This window comes from Canis lupus, chromosome 22 (assembly GCF_003254725.2).
Source record: "Canis lupus dingo isolate Sandy chromosome 22, ASM325472v2, whole genome shotgun sequence".
NCBI classification, from domain to species: Eukaryota; Metazoa; Chordata; class Mammalia; order Carnivora; family Canidae; genus Canis; species Canis lupus.
The window spans coordinates 51,282,573-51,298,579 of record NC_064264.1 but is presented as its reverse complement, the minus strand read 5'-3'; the positions used below and the strand labels follow the sequence as shown (position 1 = coordinate 51,298,579).

The following is a 16,007-nucleotide window of genomic DNA, read 5'->3' as shown; positions in this document are numbered from 1 at the left end:
CTCAGGTCATGATCCCACGGTCCTGGGATCAAGTCCTGATTCAGGATCCCTGCAAGGAGCCTGCTTTTCCCTCTGCCTATGTCTCTGTCTCTCTCTATGTGTGTTTCTCATGAATAAATAAAATCTTAAAAAAGAAGAAAGAAAGAGAAAGAAAGAAAGAAAGAAAGAAAGAAAGAAAGAAAGAAGAAAGAAAGAAAGAAATGCAAGTTCTCAGGCCCAACCCCAGACCTACTGAGTCACAGGGTGCCTTTAACAATATCCTAAGAAATCCACTTGCACATCATGATTTGAGAAGAAGCCTTGCAAAGCACAGAGCCTGGAGCGGGGGCCACAGATGCCCAGATCTAAGGGTGATACTTACACTCACTCCTAGTTTAACTTCCGGTATTTATCCTTTCCCAGCCACGTGGAACCCTGTGAAGACATAGGAACACACTCTTCTGCCAACATCTAAAAACCTTGGTGACTCAGAGAATATGGGAAGAGTAGAAGGGAAGCATGAATTCCAAAGCCTGACAAGGAATTTGCAGTGAAAACATGGGACTTGTAACAAATGAGTCATATCTTACTTACTTTTTGCGTATTTTCTGAGGGGAAAAAAGGAATCGCTGTGAAATAGGGACCTGATGTTTGAACGTTTCTTCCATGAACTAGAACAATTTTTTTTTTTACCCTGTGATATTTTCTTACAGTGTGGTGTGCAACTTGGAATCTCATCATTATGAGTGTGCAGCTGTGAAGTAAAGATCGGACGTCCTAGGTAACAGAAAGCATTTAAATGTTCAAATCATTATATTACTGTGACTCAAAAATAATACTCCCAATAAGTTGAAATAGTACTATCATGGCTGGCTTGGTGACTCAGTAGAAAGTCTCGGATACACAGAAACTCTATCAAAATAAAAAGAATAGCTTCAAATTTTCTCCTTTTAGCAAACTTCTATTTTATTTTTTTTCTGCCAAAGTACTAAATGCCTTAGAAGTGCCTACTTTTCCTCTCTCCCCGTGTGCAGAAACCTCAAGGACGTGCATCCTAATGAGGGTGGATGCAGAGCCCAGTTTCTGCCTGGAAAGCCCTGAGGTTCTCACTGACCTTGCAGACCTCGGGGCAGCGCCAGGGAAAAGGCAGTGGTTTGGATTGGATGTTGGGAGGGAGGACTCCCGGCATCTGGAATCAAGTTCCTAGGAATTGAAAACATCTTAGTTTTGAGTCCTCGGGTCACAAAATCATAGAATCTCAGGGTTCAAGGGACTTTTTTATCGAAGGTTGTATTGGTCCAAAATTAATTTTTTTTTACAATGTACAACATACCTGATGAATGATTAGGTAGATTCAGAAGACTACAAAAATTAAAGGGAGCACGTTTCTCTTTGAGAACAGTTCTGACATTCTCACCCCTTGGCTTCAAATCCACTCCTAATGGTCATAAAATAACATGCTGGCCACGAGGCTTGCTTAAAATATTTTAAGATATAATGTGTGTATTTCCCAGTCCCACTACCTATCTACATACACCCCCCAATAATTCTACACTTCTCGGGATAAACATTCTCATTTCCATCACCTCTTCTTCAAGAAGTACAACTTCAAGCCTTCAAAACCCTGATTTCTTGGGGTTTTTTGCAGTATCTGGTGCAGATGTAAATTGTGACATGCACAAGTGAAACCATAGCGGAGGTGTGGTCTGATGTGTGGGCAACTTTTGTTTCATAAAAGGCCCCCAAACATAGAGGGCAAGTAGAGCCTGAGAAACAGGCAGGCCACTCCAGATTGGTAGGCAGCAGGTGTAATAAGCAGAAGAACTTACTTACAAGGCCTGCCTTGGGCAGCTGCAAGACACACAGATCTCCACACATGCCTGCCAGAAACTTAAGTGTTGATATGGAGGCCTTAGCTGGGTTCAGTCACGTACACCATCCAGATGGTCTCAACAGCACATGGCTCTCTCAAGGCTGTGTCCTCAGAAATGATTCCCACTGTGGGAAGAGTGAGCAGAACGTACATTTCAAGGACAGGAGAGGGGGTGATAAGCCTCTGATTGCCTGCAGTTAGCTCGTGGGTCTCCCGGCTGCCACGTCTTCACCGAGGCCTCTTCCAATAGGAACATGTTGGTGCTTTCAGCATTTTTCCTTCATATGTTTCTACTAATAAGCTGAAGATTAGCTTCTTGACTGTCTCATTATTCCAATCATGTGCTTGTACAAGTATATTCCCCCCAAATACAAGTTGATATTTACTTTGTTAAGTTTTACCTGGGCTCAGCTCTTTTAACCAGATTTTTTTTTTAAGATTTTATTTATTTATTTATTTATTTATTTATTTATTCATGAGAGACAGACAGAGAGAGAGAGAGAGAGAGAGGCAGAGACACAGGCAGAGGGAGAAGCAGGCTCCATGCAGGGAGCCCGATGTGGGACTCGATCCCAGGACTCTGGGATCACGCCATGAGCCAAAGGCAGACGCTCAACCGCTGAGCCACCCAGGTGTCCCACTTTTAATCAGATTTTATCCAAAATCATTATGGATACTGTTTTCATATTTCTCTCATCCTTTTAAAAGTAAACATGATGAGAACACTTCCTCCATCTTCAACCACAGAATTAATAAGGTAGTTGAAAAAAAGTAGCCAGAGGACCGTCAAACATAAGCAAGACCGTTCTTCAAGACAATAGCAGTCCCCTAATTATTATATATTGAACAGGCAGTCCATCTTCTTACCAGGTTACAGAGTTGTCTACCATCAGTCCATGTCTTTATTTCGTTCATCACAAGAATGATATATAAGATCCCATCAATTGTGTTACTAATCTTAGTTTACCCCTGAAAACTTGGGTTTTCACTACCTTTTCTGCCAACACCTGAATCTATGTGAGGCAGGAACATATTAAAAGATGCAAAACATGAATACTAGATCTACGAGCCAACAATGATGCAGAGGATATAGTGGCTTCTGGATCAGTTGTCAAATGACATTTCTGAGCTCTTGACATCATGTAGATATAACATGAATCCAAATAACACCAGCTTCTTTTCTTATATTCTTAGGTTTAGTAATTATATCATTTCTTTGCCTAATTCCTACAGCCATAATTCTGTTATCTTTGATTCCTCTCTACAGTTCATGTGGATTCCTCCTCTTAGTAATCCAACCTCCCACTTCAACATCTTTACTGTCTTTTTGTTTTTCTCTTAAGCACCAATGCCATAGCTTCCCAGCTGGCCTGGATATATCAAGTCTCATCTTTCCTGTCTACTCTTAGCCAACTCCCTAGGACATCCTTCTAATATACAAATTTTATCATCTCCTTTTCTTATTGAAAAATATTTTTTTTCTTATTGAAGAATGTTTTGATAGCTCTCCATTGGGTATTAGCATAAAACTTAAGTACTCTATAATTTTACACAAAACACTCTACGTTTGGATTCTGACTATCTCTATAGTGAATGCTCAACCCAAATGCCCGCTCTAGCGCCCATACACACATCCCCTGGCTGATGGCAGTATCCACAGCTGATAGCTCACAGCTGCACCTCCCACTGGGAATTGCCCTAGGCTTCAGGAACAGCCTTCACTAAGGCTGATCACTCAGACACAAGACAGTCTCCTAATCCCCACTTGTAACAGTATTGACATCCTTACAGCCCTCGTATGGGTATTGTAGAGCTCCATCACTGTGCTTCATGTCAACAAGGCAGAGACACTCAAAAACTGAAGGCAGTAAGGTAAGGTATGTGAGATGCTAGGCTGAATGAGAAAAATTTTTAGAAATATGCACATATGTATATATGTATGTATTATTCCCTACCTCCTTTCCTTCCTTTTCTTCCTACAATCCTTCCTCCCTTCTTCCCTCCTTCCCTCCTGTCTAAAACTGCTCTCCTGACCAAGCATCTTTTATTTTCTTGGCGGCTTTTACCAGGGCCTAACATTATGTTTTCCCATTTATTTACCCACTGTGTATAATCTACCACTCTCCATTTATTTTTTAAAATTTTTATTTAAATTCAGTTTGCCAACATATAGTCTAACACCCAGTGCTCATCCTATCAAGTGCCCTCCTTAGTGCCCGTCACCCAGTTGCCCCATCTCTAAAAATAGGGCAGCTCTATTTTTAACTTCTTGAGGACCTTCCACACTGTTTTCCAGAGTAGCTGTATCAATTTGCATTCCCACCAAAAATGCAAGAGGCTTCCCCTTTCTCCACATCCTCTTCAACATTTGTTGTTTCCTGTCATGTTAATTTTAGCCATTTTCACAGGTGTGAGGTTGTATCTCATTGTAGTTTTGATTTGTATTTCCCTGATGGCAAGTACCACTTCCCATTTAAATGCAAACTCCATGAGAACAAGGATCTTTGCTCTCTCATCCTTTGCTATAACTCCTGTACTCTGCAGAGTAGAATCTCAACAAATATTTGCTTAGAGAACGATCGAATGAACCAATGAATGATTTACAGAAGTTTGATACATCTTGATTAAATTCAACAATTTGAACTAAAAGAGAGAATTTTGGGTTTAATGGAAAGAAAGAATCAGTACGTTGTGAAGAGATGAGTTTAGGCAAGTGAACTATAAATATCAGAAAGAAAATTATATGTCATGAAAATAATCAAGAACAGTAATCTAGAGTCAGATAAAGAACAGCTCCTACTGTATGTATGCAAGCTAATTGTTGAATCACTTAGAGTCAAGTGTGAAGTAAAAAACAACCTCATTTTCACTCAAAACCCACTTGGGTAATATTTTTAGTCAAAAGGAGGCTTCCAGGTTTTCAAATGGTAAAAGGTACACCAAAGCTTAAGAAGGCTAAATATTCCCGGGCAGCAATAAAAATAAGTTTAAATTTCCAAGAAAAAGAACTTTTCAGCTGGGCCAGAGCTGTGGAATGAAAAGGTGTTTAGTTAACATCTTTTCCAGACATTAGTGCAGAACCAGAAGGCATTTTTTTTCCTCCCACGTAGTAAAAACACCTGGAAATATCAGGAGCCCTTGGGATAAGAAATGATCTTACAGCTTCTGAGTATTTTTGCAGTTCTAATTGATGCTAAAGGGAAATTTTAGGAAAAGAAAAATCTAGAGGTTGTTTTCATTGACTTTAGGGGGAAAGAAATTTCTCACTTCAATATTATTTAATCCCTACGAATAGACTCTTAGTTCTTAAAGTCATGCTCAGCTGTTAATCAATTAATAACAACTGGGGGCATATGATCAGGGGTGGACAAGTCAAGAGAACACTGGACTATTTGTTCAGTGAAGGGTTTCTGATGCTGGTGTTTTCATCAAGTAGCTGTCTGATCTTGGCTGGCTTCCTTAGCCTGATGAATTTCGGTTTCCAAAGTGGCATGATTAAGGGAAGTGTTGGTTCTCTCCAATTGTAAATTTCTGTGACTATATTTTCTTTATATATTTGTCCAGAACCTTCCAGGAATAAAGAGGAATAGGAATATAGATGTATATACATATATATGTAAGCAAATATATATTATTATATAAATATCATATTTATATATCATATTATATAAAATATAAATAATATTTAAATAACACATATTTTATATGAATATTTATATATTATATTTATATATATTTGCTTACAATTATACATACCTCAGAGATGGAAATAATAGAAACTAGTACCTAGTTTTCTGATAATGGGTTTTTGTATAGAGCTGGTTTATATAGCGAAGTCTCCAGAAGTTAAAAATATTTCATTTATGTGTAGTTTTACTTGAACTCTGTGCCAGGGCCCTTTCCACTTTGTGGGCTGGTTTACAAAGCTGCTCAGTAGCATTAACCTCTTGGTTTCTTCCTCGCTGTAGCAATACTCCGGGGTTTCATGCAGTGTATACCTGAGGGTACCGTCTTTTAAAACTGTTATCCACATTAGTGCTTCCATTATCTTCACTATCATTCCAATGTAACTAGGACCCATTCTACATCAATCAGGAAAAAATAAACAGACTAAAGGGGCATTACCTACGAGATTACCTAGGTAAAAATAGTGAAAGTGAATAAAGGGGAAAGGAGAGAAAATGAGTGAAAATATCAGAGAGGGAGACAGAACATGAGAGACTCCTAACTCTGGGAAACGAACAAGGTGTAGTGGAAGGGGAGGTGGGCACGGGGTTGGGGTGACTGGGTGACGGGCACTGAGGGGGGCACTTGACAGGATGAGCACTGGGTGATGTGATATATGTTGGCAAATTGAACTCCAATTTAAAAAGAGAGAGAGAGAGAGAGAGAGAGAGAGATGCTTGGCAGGTTGTGAGCTTGTTCCTGAGCCAGGTGTCGTGCCTTGAGTATGTTATCTGAGGCAGTGATAAGTACTGAGAGAATAATAACAGCAGTATAAGATCCTGTATAAGAGCTGAACTTTTTCCCACAATAATATGCAACTTATAATCTGAAAGGATAGGTCTAAAAAACATTTTGTGAACTTTGATATAATTTGTTTGACCAAACAACATATAAGCATTTTCCTATGGTGAAGAAAATTGTCAGCAAAACCTTTTCTTTGCATAAATAATGACGAATTTCAGTCTTAACCATTTCAATTGATACAGGCCTGGTAATCAACACAGATAAATTACTGTAAATACCAATTAAATTGCTTTAGGGAAAGGGAGAGGGGTAAATGAGGCCAATAACTAAAAAGAAGAAAAAACAAGTAGCTGAGTAAGAACTGGAATGATAAGCCAGTTTTTCAAGAGTGAGCAGCTCATTATCTTGTCTGAGTAACTCAGTGGATGACTACTTCTCCTCCCACCTTCTGCTTTCCCCTTGTGTACAGCAACACTATAAATTACACTGGCCTTTCAAATTCTGGCTGCAATGGTCAAACAACTAGGTTCCTTAGTTAATTCTCCCCCTACATCAATTGCTTTGGCATTATAGAACCAAATGAAGCTTCATATTCAACAACTGAAAACCTAAATGTCTTTAATAGTTCCTGGTGTATGGAAAGGATATTGAACACAAATAGAAAATTGAGTTCATTGTTTCATAATTATGGTATTTTTAATTAACTTTCTTCCTAAGTCTACTTACAGTTGATTGGCTATAGCTGTGGTTAGAAGGGTAGCCTAGACTTCTTTCATTTGATGATAAAACTATAAAGTGAAGCAATAAAACCTTAATTTGATGATTTAACTAGTGTATTTTCATTTTTATTGTGTTAGTTCTTCCAAAGCTTTATTGCAATGGCTTAAATACCTGAATTCTTTAGGATTGGCAAAGTAACAAATAATTGAAAGCTCAAGTCCATTTACTTTCATTGAGAACCTATGATGTGTCTGTCACTTCCCACGCTATCCATTCAAGATCCATCATCATTTCATGTACCATACAGAAAGACAAAATGTGGCCAACTAAACTGTGACATGTGTTCTTATCAGTTAGCTGTTTTATACTTATTGAAAGAGATCTTTTAGGCTTATTTAGAAGTGCATTTATTTTTATCATATCTCTGTATTCTATAAATAAAAGAGAAAACACAAGTGAAATAAATTGGTTGAGATATTCCTAAAACTCCTTTGCAAAATCCAACCATTCACTATTCAACTTAGAATTGTATGACTGTATTTTTTATACTACATCATCCTCTGTATCATTAAGTGTTGACTATGTGATTCTGCTGAAAACAATCTATCAAAGAAATCAAACCTCTTTGGTGCTAAGTTATTAGCATATTTGTATAGCTAGCCAAATTTTGGTTCCAGCTTCCAAAATCTTGCTAAGCAATTCTAAATCACTGTGGTCCATACCTGGTCACCACCCCCATTTGGTTCCAAGATTGCTCTGCTACTGTCTCTGGGATTTTATTCCAGGAGGCTGACACCACATTTGCAAATTTCAAGGTTAGAGCTTTTGACATCTGTGCATTATCGTGACTGCCTTGGCCAACAGATACTGCAAGATGCAATCAATTGCCATTGATCTGATTTCAGATTTTTCTTAAATGTGAAAAAAAATTCATAGTTTTGGAGGTGGGTATAGAAGGAGAGAGAGAGAGAGAGAGAGAGAGAGAATCTTAAGCAGCCTACATGCCTAGGGTGGAGTTCAATATGGGGCTCGATCTCACAACCCTGAAATCATGACTTGAACCAAAATCAAGAGTCAGGCATTTAACCTACTGAGCCACTCAGGCGTCCCCAAAATTTTTTCATACTTTTTTAAAGGTTTTATTTATTTATTCACAAGAGACACAGAAAGAGAGGTAGGAACACAGGCATGGGGAGAAGCAGGCTCCTCAAAGGGAACCGAATGTGGAACTTGATCTCAGAACCCCCAGACCACGCCCTGAGCCACCCAGGCATCCCAAATTTTTTCATATTTTGAAAAAAAATATTTGCCTCTGAGGATCAACAAGATTGATATTTTATCTTAATTCTTACAACTTCATATGGTGGAAATATGTTGCTCACAAAAGTCAGGCAAATAAACCAAGATGACAATGTTAGTTAATTATAGATAAGTCATATGTGCATAAAGTCAGTTGCTTCTTTTGGAACAGAATTAGTCTTAGGTCAAATGACAAAGCAGGTGAGATTTGTCCCGCACTCTTCCATTTTCCATTTTAGCCACTTTTGCTTCCCTGTCACTTGTCCACAGGCAAGTCAGTAGTCTTTGATTCACCTTGAACACTGGAACATTCCATACCCTTGCTGTAGAAACATTCACTGCCTGTGATCATTCAGCTATTCATTCAAAAGAAACACATTTAGTGTTCATTTATTAAGTGCCATCAAGAATGGTACCAGGATTGAGATCCAAGAACAAATATCAACAAAGAGGACAGATCCAAGGAATGTTTCTCACAATTTCTAATATTTCTCATGATTACAAATGTGGTTCCTATTCCATCCCTACAGTCAAGGATATTGTGTCACACGCTCCCACAACTTCTCACACCTTGCATTCAATCATAACCTTTGCTTAGAATCCTTAGCTTTCTAGCCAAGGTCATGCTTTTGTTGAGATAGCGTATCACTGACTGGATAAGGATGAGGTAAGAAGCGCAGCCATTTCTGCCCATACAGTAAGCTCTAAGGGATGATCACTGCGCAAGAGCTTCCTGTGGGACTAGCAAAGAGCAATGTCAGATTGGCAGAGTAGTCTGACGGCTATCTGCCTTTCCTTTTCCCAGGAGTTCCTCCCTAACAAAATTTCTGGACTCCTCATGCCTTCCCAATGTGTGCTTTCCCATCTGCAAAATTTTGCTTTTTCATCCACTCAAAAAGGCCCTCTCTTCTCTTCCATGCAGTTAAATCTTCTGGCTTTTTGGAAATCTATATGACGTCAACGTCTTCCACAAACAAGTCTGTTCAATCTCCTTCAGCCCATGTAAAAAATCTCCATGATCTCAATTTATGTTGGACTTACAGTGACAGTTATTTACTTTTTATGTTGTAATATGACTGCCTTATATGTGTCGGTTACATTTTCTCAACATCCTAATGGCATCTATTACAAGTAGCAGAGCTGTCCTGCCCAGGTTCCCTTAGATTCAAAACTTTTATTAGTGTGGATGGAGCCCCTTTAGTGTACCTTCAAAGAATAGCACCTGCAGATATTCTTCTGGCCACCGCCCTTGGACTGTTGGGGCCACTCTGCCAACAGGTGCCTGCAGCCAGAAGTGCCTGCTGTTCATTTTTATTCCCTCACCATCTTTCTTCCCACGACCTTGCTTACTCACCTGAAACCAGTTGGGGAAAAGCCCAGCAAATTTGCCTGATTTAGACAACTCTGAGGCAAAAGTTAAAGCCAGTATCCCTTTGTGTAATCATGATAAACCTTATTCTCTGTGGGTCTTTTGTCTAAAATTGTACAGTTGTCTGCCTTCTTCCTCTTGCTGTGCTGCTTCCTCCACTTCCATGTCAATCTCCTCTGGGAGCACTTGCTTTAAAATTAATTGCACATAAATATTCATTCCAACGTCTGCTTCTGAGAAATTCAGACTAAGATAACATATATGTTTTCTGTGTACTACATGTAGCACCTAACATTCTGTGGGATATGTTAATTTAAACCATAAGCAATTACTATTATTCAACTGTTTATGACCAAAAAAGGTAATCATTTCCAGTGATCTACGAGTTGTGGCTCCATATTGAATAATTCATCAAGAGGAAATGAATTACTTAATTTGGAGAAAAAGTAGATTAGGCTAACTTCAGTGACTTCCTTTGTCAATTTAAAAAATCATGTACACATAATAATAATAATACATAAACATATACTCAAATACATAGCAGAATTCATGTCAAGCAATCATTTTATATCCACTTGTAATATGACAAAGGCAGGAAATAGGCTTCAGTCAAAGAATTTGATTTCTGACGACTTATTTGGGAAAATGAATTAACTCTTCAATCATTGGATTTGGGGAAGACTCTTGATAACAAGAAAACCATTGCTTGAGTCCTTAAATTTAGTTACAAAGACCCATTACACCAATGGCTTGATGTAATAAAAACACAGCAAACAGATCACATCTGTAATTTTTATTTTGCTATATAACATTGGGAAAACTTTATAAATTTTTTCCAAGGAGATTCTTATATAAGAAAGCAACAGTGTTTTTGGTATAATTTAGTTACCATCCTGCCTAGATGTGGATGCTGAGTCCAATGGCCTCTGAAGGCTCTTTCCAGTCTCACAATGTGAGAATGTTTTGAAGACTAATGAGGACATACTTATTCAACATCATCCTCTATTTTATTTTCACACTAAAATAGGAAGCTTCGGTTCCCTGGTGGTTCAGTAATTAGACATTATCACGGCTGTGTTTTGAGATTGGTTTCTGGTCAGAGAATGGAAAATTTTCAGCTCCTAATATAAAAATATTCTACTGCCTCACTAAAAATACCTATTGCATCCAAGGGAAATTATTCATACAAAGCATTAAAATCTTCAACAATTGAATCTGTGAACTAATTGGCATTTTGTTAATTCATTAAATAAATACTGATTAAATACCTTACCAGGTAAAAAACATACTAAACAAGGAAAAATAGGGATGCAGAGGCTTATAAAATTAGATTACTTTCTCTAAGTGTCTTAAAATCTAAGTGGCAAGATACATGTTTATAAACAATTTTAATAAAAAGACTGGAGAAAAAGAAGAATAGGCTCAATTCATCCTTTGTAAATATTAATGTAGAATAACCTATCAGGTGAATATATTTCCTGTATCTTTAACAAATTTCCCTCAGCTACTTATACTCTTTAAGAAATAGTTGTATTTTGATAGATTCCAGATGTAAACATCTCAACACCAAGTTTGCAGGTTGCCACTAGGGTTAGTGAGGTGGAATAGTTTGGGAGACAAACTATGCACATTTCTTAAAGAATCTTTTTATTTACCTAATCTGGTTCCAAATGGCTTTGTCATTTTTTCCCCTCCCAATGATATATTTTCTCATTTCTCTTTCTCACTTGGTGGGTATCTTCCATAAATAGAAGGACTACAAAATATTAAGAAATCTGTGTTATCCCAAGACTCACTGACTTTAAAAAGTAGCATAAACCTGACTTTATCTTGTTAAATTATATTTTTTAATTTCAGCCAAAACAGATATATGTACACATATATATGTGTGTATAAATATGTGTATATTAATATATGTATATGTTAATACTTGTAGAAATAATATGATGTAAAATAAATAAACCTTCACAAGGAGCATTGCTACTATTGCACTGAGCTTGAAGATAACCATATTACTCACTAGGCTGCACTATGACCCAGGGAAAAAACAGATTGCATCATTCCTACCTTTGCTCACCTGAACCCAAGCTGTACAACTAGGTTATCATGTTTAAAAAAAAAAAATACACTTGAATCTTGGAGCAGCTGTCATTTGTGAAATAAGAAGTCCAGAGCTGGTAGCATTATTAACATGTATCCCTTCTGTGTCTTGAACACCAAGAATTGTAACAAAATGTATAAAAACCATGCCCGTGTGTTCTCCATTTGATAAACCTAGCAATAATTATTTTCGTAATTTTATCAGCTGTTTGTTTCCAAAGTTTTGGGAAGAATAAAACCTGAATTTTATTTATACCAGTAGGGCCTGGTATATGTGTTGGTTTGAAACCTCAGGAGTTGCCAGGTGAAATGTGGAATGGGCTCCAGCACAGAGAACAAAGCAGGAGTGAAGGAAGGCAGCTCCAAACAGTAGGTGGCAGGCAATAAACAAGGGAACTTACTTATCCAGAAGCTTGTCTGGGTGGCCACAAGATGAGTGGATCTCCACACCCTCTTGCCAGAATCTTACAAGGTTAAATAGAGGCCTTCTTTGGTTGCAGTCATGTATACTATCCAGATGGTCTCAGCAATGCTTTGCTTTCTTAAGACTGCGTCCCGGAAAATGGTTCTCACTGTGGGAATGGTGGACAGAATGTACATTCCTAGGACAGGGTAGGAGGCGAGGAGCCTCCAAGTGCCAGGACCAACTCAAATGAGCAGGGGAAGGAGCCAAGGAAAGATGCAGGCATCAGATGGACACTGGTTTCTGCCAGGACCAGTGGGGAGCTCTGGGAATGAATGATACCAGAGTTGGTCCTCTTGGAAGCAAGAGGCTGGGTCTTGGTGCAAACCTATCCATTTGTCTTTGGCTTCAGGCTGCTGCTGCCAGGGAGGCAGCGGAGGCACATCTTCCAAGTGAAGTCATCCCCCATTCGAAAGAGCACCATTCTCTGAATAAGGGGGCAGCTATGAGAAGTCCGCACTAATCCTAACGGCAGCTGTGGATGGGTGCCCTGGCCTGTTAGAGAGGCTTGGGTGTGGCATCTATGGGATCTAGCACCTGTCTCCCTTGTCTTCTCTGTGTTCTTCATTCAGATCTATATGCTTCTCGTATTGTTTATTCCATCCAGGAACAGTTTCTCTGGGATTCTAGTTGGTTCCATTTCCTGGACAGTTTACCAGAGAAGATTATCAAGATGAGCAGCGCCTACTGTTGCAGCTCACCACAGAGCTCATAAGTGATGCTCAACAGCCCTCTTATCTCTCACTCCTTCCAGATCCCTCACCTGTGGTCTAGGACCTTTGGGTGGCTTGCCTTGCAAAGTGCCCTAGCCCACCAACCTGGGGGTGGTTCCTGGGCCCCTGGTTACCACAAACTTACAAGATATTTTATACAATAAATGAGACCTTCAAGGTTATTTTCAGAACTGAAAGATTTAGTTCTCTCTGGTAGAAGTTTTTATTATGAAATAGTACATACATCATTTCATTACCAAGTGACTCTCCTGAAGCAGGACCTTTGTTTTCAGAAATCTACCAGCTTCTCTGGGCGATTGGCTCAGTTACCACTCAGGACAAGGCGACCTCTGCTCTGTTCCCCCAATAAGTGCTTCACAGGTATTATTGTTTATATCTTATTTCACAGTCTTTTCTCTGAAAACATAGTCTAAAGTAGAACAATATGGTGAGTTTTGAGTCTTTTTAAAATTAATCTGTAAAGTAAGCATAATGTGAGGACCACACTTACTTTTTGCTGTATGATTCTCCAATTCCAGCTTGTCCTCTGGAATCCGTCCTCCATGATTAGGCAGCTTATCTTCTCATAAGACTAATTGATTAAATTTCTTCCTCCAGCATATTTCAGCCCATTTTAAGAGTTATAGCTTCTATCTGTTTGAAGTTTAATGTCATCTTTCCTTCTTGTAGTTGCTGTTGAGCCATGTGATAAGCCTACCCCCTATCTATGACTGATTTATAAATGCAAATGGGAACTTCTTGAAACAGTAAATGGCCTCATGATCTTGGAAAGACCTCAAATCTGACTCAGCAGATGGTTCTTGACCACCTAGTTGCACTCACATGTTTTTCAGTGCTTCAGATAACATAGCTACAACTTAAGTTCAGGGTTGGTCTGTCAGGATTCCAGAACTTGTCCAGTGCCCATATGATGATGATGTCAGGATTCCAGAACTTGTCCAGTGTCCATATGATGATGGAGATTCATGGGGCTTACAGGAAAGGGAAGAGAGTGGGCAAGTCCATTTTGGTCTATTAAGAAAGAAATGATCAGAGATCAGTGCCAACTACCGGAATGACCTTGCTCAAAGGGATTCTTGTTTGATTAAGACAGATTCTCCATAGTTGCAAGACTCATTCCAGAGATCCTTAAGCAGAATTTCCATGGAAATATTTAAGATCACCCTAGTGATCCTTATTATCAAGAAAGGTTTTGAAATATTGCCTTAAGGAAAAAGTAACATCTAAGGTGTCTTCCAAAGCCTTGCAATATTTAAGTGGTGAATGAATGTTTCGTGGTTGCCTGGAAGCTGATTCATGAGGAGACAAGACGACCCCCCAGAGACACTCAATATCATGCTTCCTGCTGGCACATCTAGGAACCACACTGCGGTAAGCCTCCCTCAGGCTTTCTATTATCAAAATGCATCTATTCTGCATAAACTAAATTCTGAACATGCTAATCTATGAGTTAGCAAGCACTAGATGCCTCCTGCTTAGCCTGTTTATATTTTTAAAGTAGGTCTTTCGGACCATCCATTTCCCTGCCCAAAGTGTCTTTAACAGAGAAAATTTAATCATATCAAAATTTAGTGGCAAGTGGGCCATACGTGAACCCTGAAATCACACAATATAAACAAATGTGTACAGACTAGAATCAATCTTAACCTCAGTGTCATCTACACATAAATCTAACAGAATCCTGGAGTCAAATAAGTTCCTATATTCCCATAAAGCACATGGCATTCCCTCCATGGATGTTTATTTTTATTTTTTAAGTATTTTTTTTAAATTTATGTTTAGATAAGTAGGCTCCACATCCAGCTTGGTGCCCAGTGCGGGACTTGAACTCACAACCCTAATATCAAGACCTGAGCTGAGATCCAGAGTCCAGCCCTTAACTGAGCCACCCAGGAGCCTGATCCCCTATGGATATTTAAATTTCTCTTTTAGCAATTGTTATTATTTTCTCAGCTACTCACTATGGTGTCAAGTGGGATACTAATTTTAGGTGGAAATAAGCAGTAGGGACAGATGAGTTAGTGAGAAGAAAATAACTCATTTTCATTACATTCTTACTATCTTGAGTTTCATAGTTACTGCCATTCCAAAGCCCTTGCCAGACTATGAACACAATTTTCTCCAATTCATAGTTTACTGTCTTGGTAGTACATTAGCCTGGCTTCATCCTCTGGATTGTAAAGTTCCCTGTGTTTGACAGTTCTCTGTTGACAGGGTCCCTTCCCTGATCTCATACTGTTGAATACAGATTTAACTGTACAGGCTCTCACACTCAAATGCCTCCTGGGGCCAGGCATTGAAACAGGCTCGGGGGTAGGAGCAAATGGGAGGAATGTGCCTCTGTAAAGGAGACACAGGACATCTCCAGTGGCTCTTTGCCATATGGAAATGTATACCTGACCCAGCCAGATCTTCCTATTTTTCAGGACAAACTAAAAACCTCATGGTTTTCAATGTCAGTAATTGATTTTAATTTGTCAAAATTGTTTTGCAAGTCAAACAACACACATCTGTGAATTATATTGAACTCAGAGAATAGCAAATCATTTTCACTGAATTACAGCAATAAATATAGTACAGAGCCTGTTGGCTTTCCCTAATTTTACTTACAAAAAAACCCAAGGGATGATGAGCAGGTAGAGGGATAAAGTGATTTTGGAACATTAAGTATTTGCCTTCTATGATGTCAACTTCCATATATGCTGACTTCCTACAGATTCCAGGAGGCCTGAGGTCAGCTTTTCTATTACTACTTCATTGCAGTCCATGGGTTTCCCAAAACCTTTTACACCTTTCGTGGGATTGTTTGGCACCTATTGGTGAATTATAGATACTTACACAGCCGTAATTTAATCAGCGACAGAGAAAGGTGTGTAACGCCTGATTGGTGAGGAGTGGTGCTAAGATCAGTAAAATTGATGCCTTTATTACTTCATTCACATTTGTAAATCTTGATCTTTAATTATTTCATTAATAGGATTTTTTAACTGTTCTGACTTG

General features: G+C 38.7%; 1 protein-coding gene and 1 long non-coding RNA gene across 6 annotated transcripts in view; one reads left to right on the top strand and one right to left on the bottom strand.

The window, feature by feature from the left end:
* Positions 1-8,361: 8,361 nt before the first annotated feature.
* Positions 8,362-15,663, bottom strand: LOC112655880 (uncharacterized). 3 transcript variants are annotated; one of them, XR_003133933.2, is made up of 6 exons: positions 15,618-15,663; positions 13,498-14,018; positions 13,231-13,416; positions 12,212-12,382; positions 11,366-11,466; positions 8,362-9,899 (listed from the first exon to the last, which is right to left on the bottom strand). It is a non-coding gene; the product is annotated as an uncharacterized LOC112655880 (long non-coding RNA). The 3 variants fall into 3 exon arrangements; XR_003133934.2 differs by lacking the exon at positions 12,212-12,382; XR_003133932.2 differs by lacking the exons at positions 8,362-9,899; positions 11,366-11,466; positions 12,212-12,382 and having other exon boundaries at positions 13,166-13,416.
* NALCN (sodium leak channel, non-selective) overlaps positions 13,863-16,007 on the top strand; it is a 315,576-nt gene continuing 313,431 nt past the window's right edge. For 2 of the 3 annotated variants that reach the window (XM_025441082.3, XM_025441086.3), the window contains exon 1: positions 13,863-14,378. In XM_025441082.3, coding sequence (XP_025296867.1) covers positions 14,304-14,378 — 75 coding nt within the window. In that variant the 5' untranslated portion in view covers positions 13,863-14,303. The remainder of the gene's footprint in view (positions 14,379-16,007) is intronic. The other variant, XM_025441081.3, reaches the window with a different exon arrangement.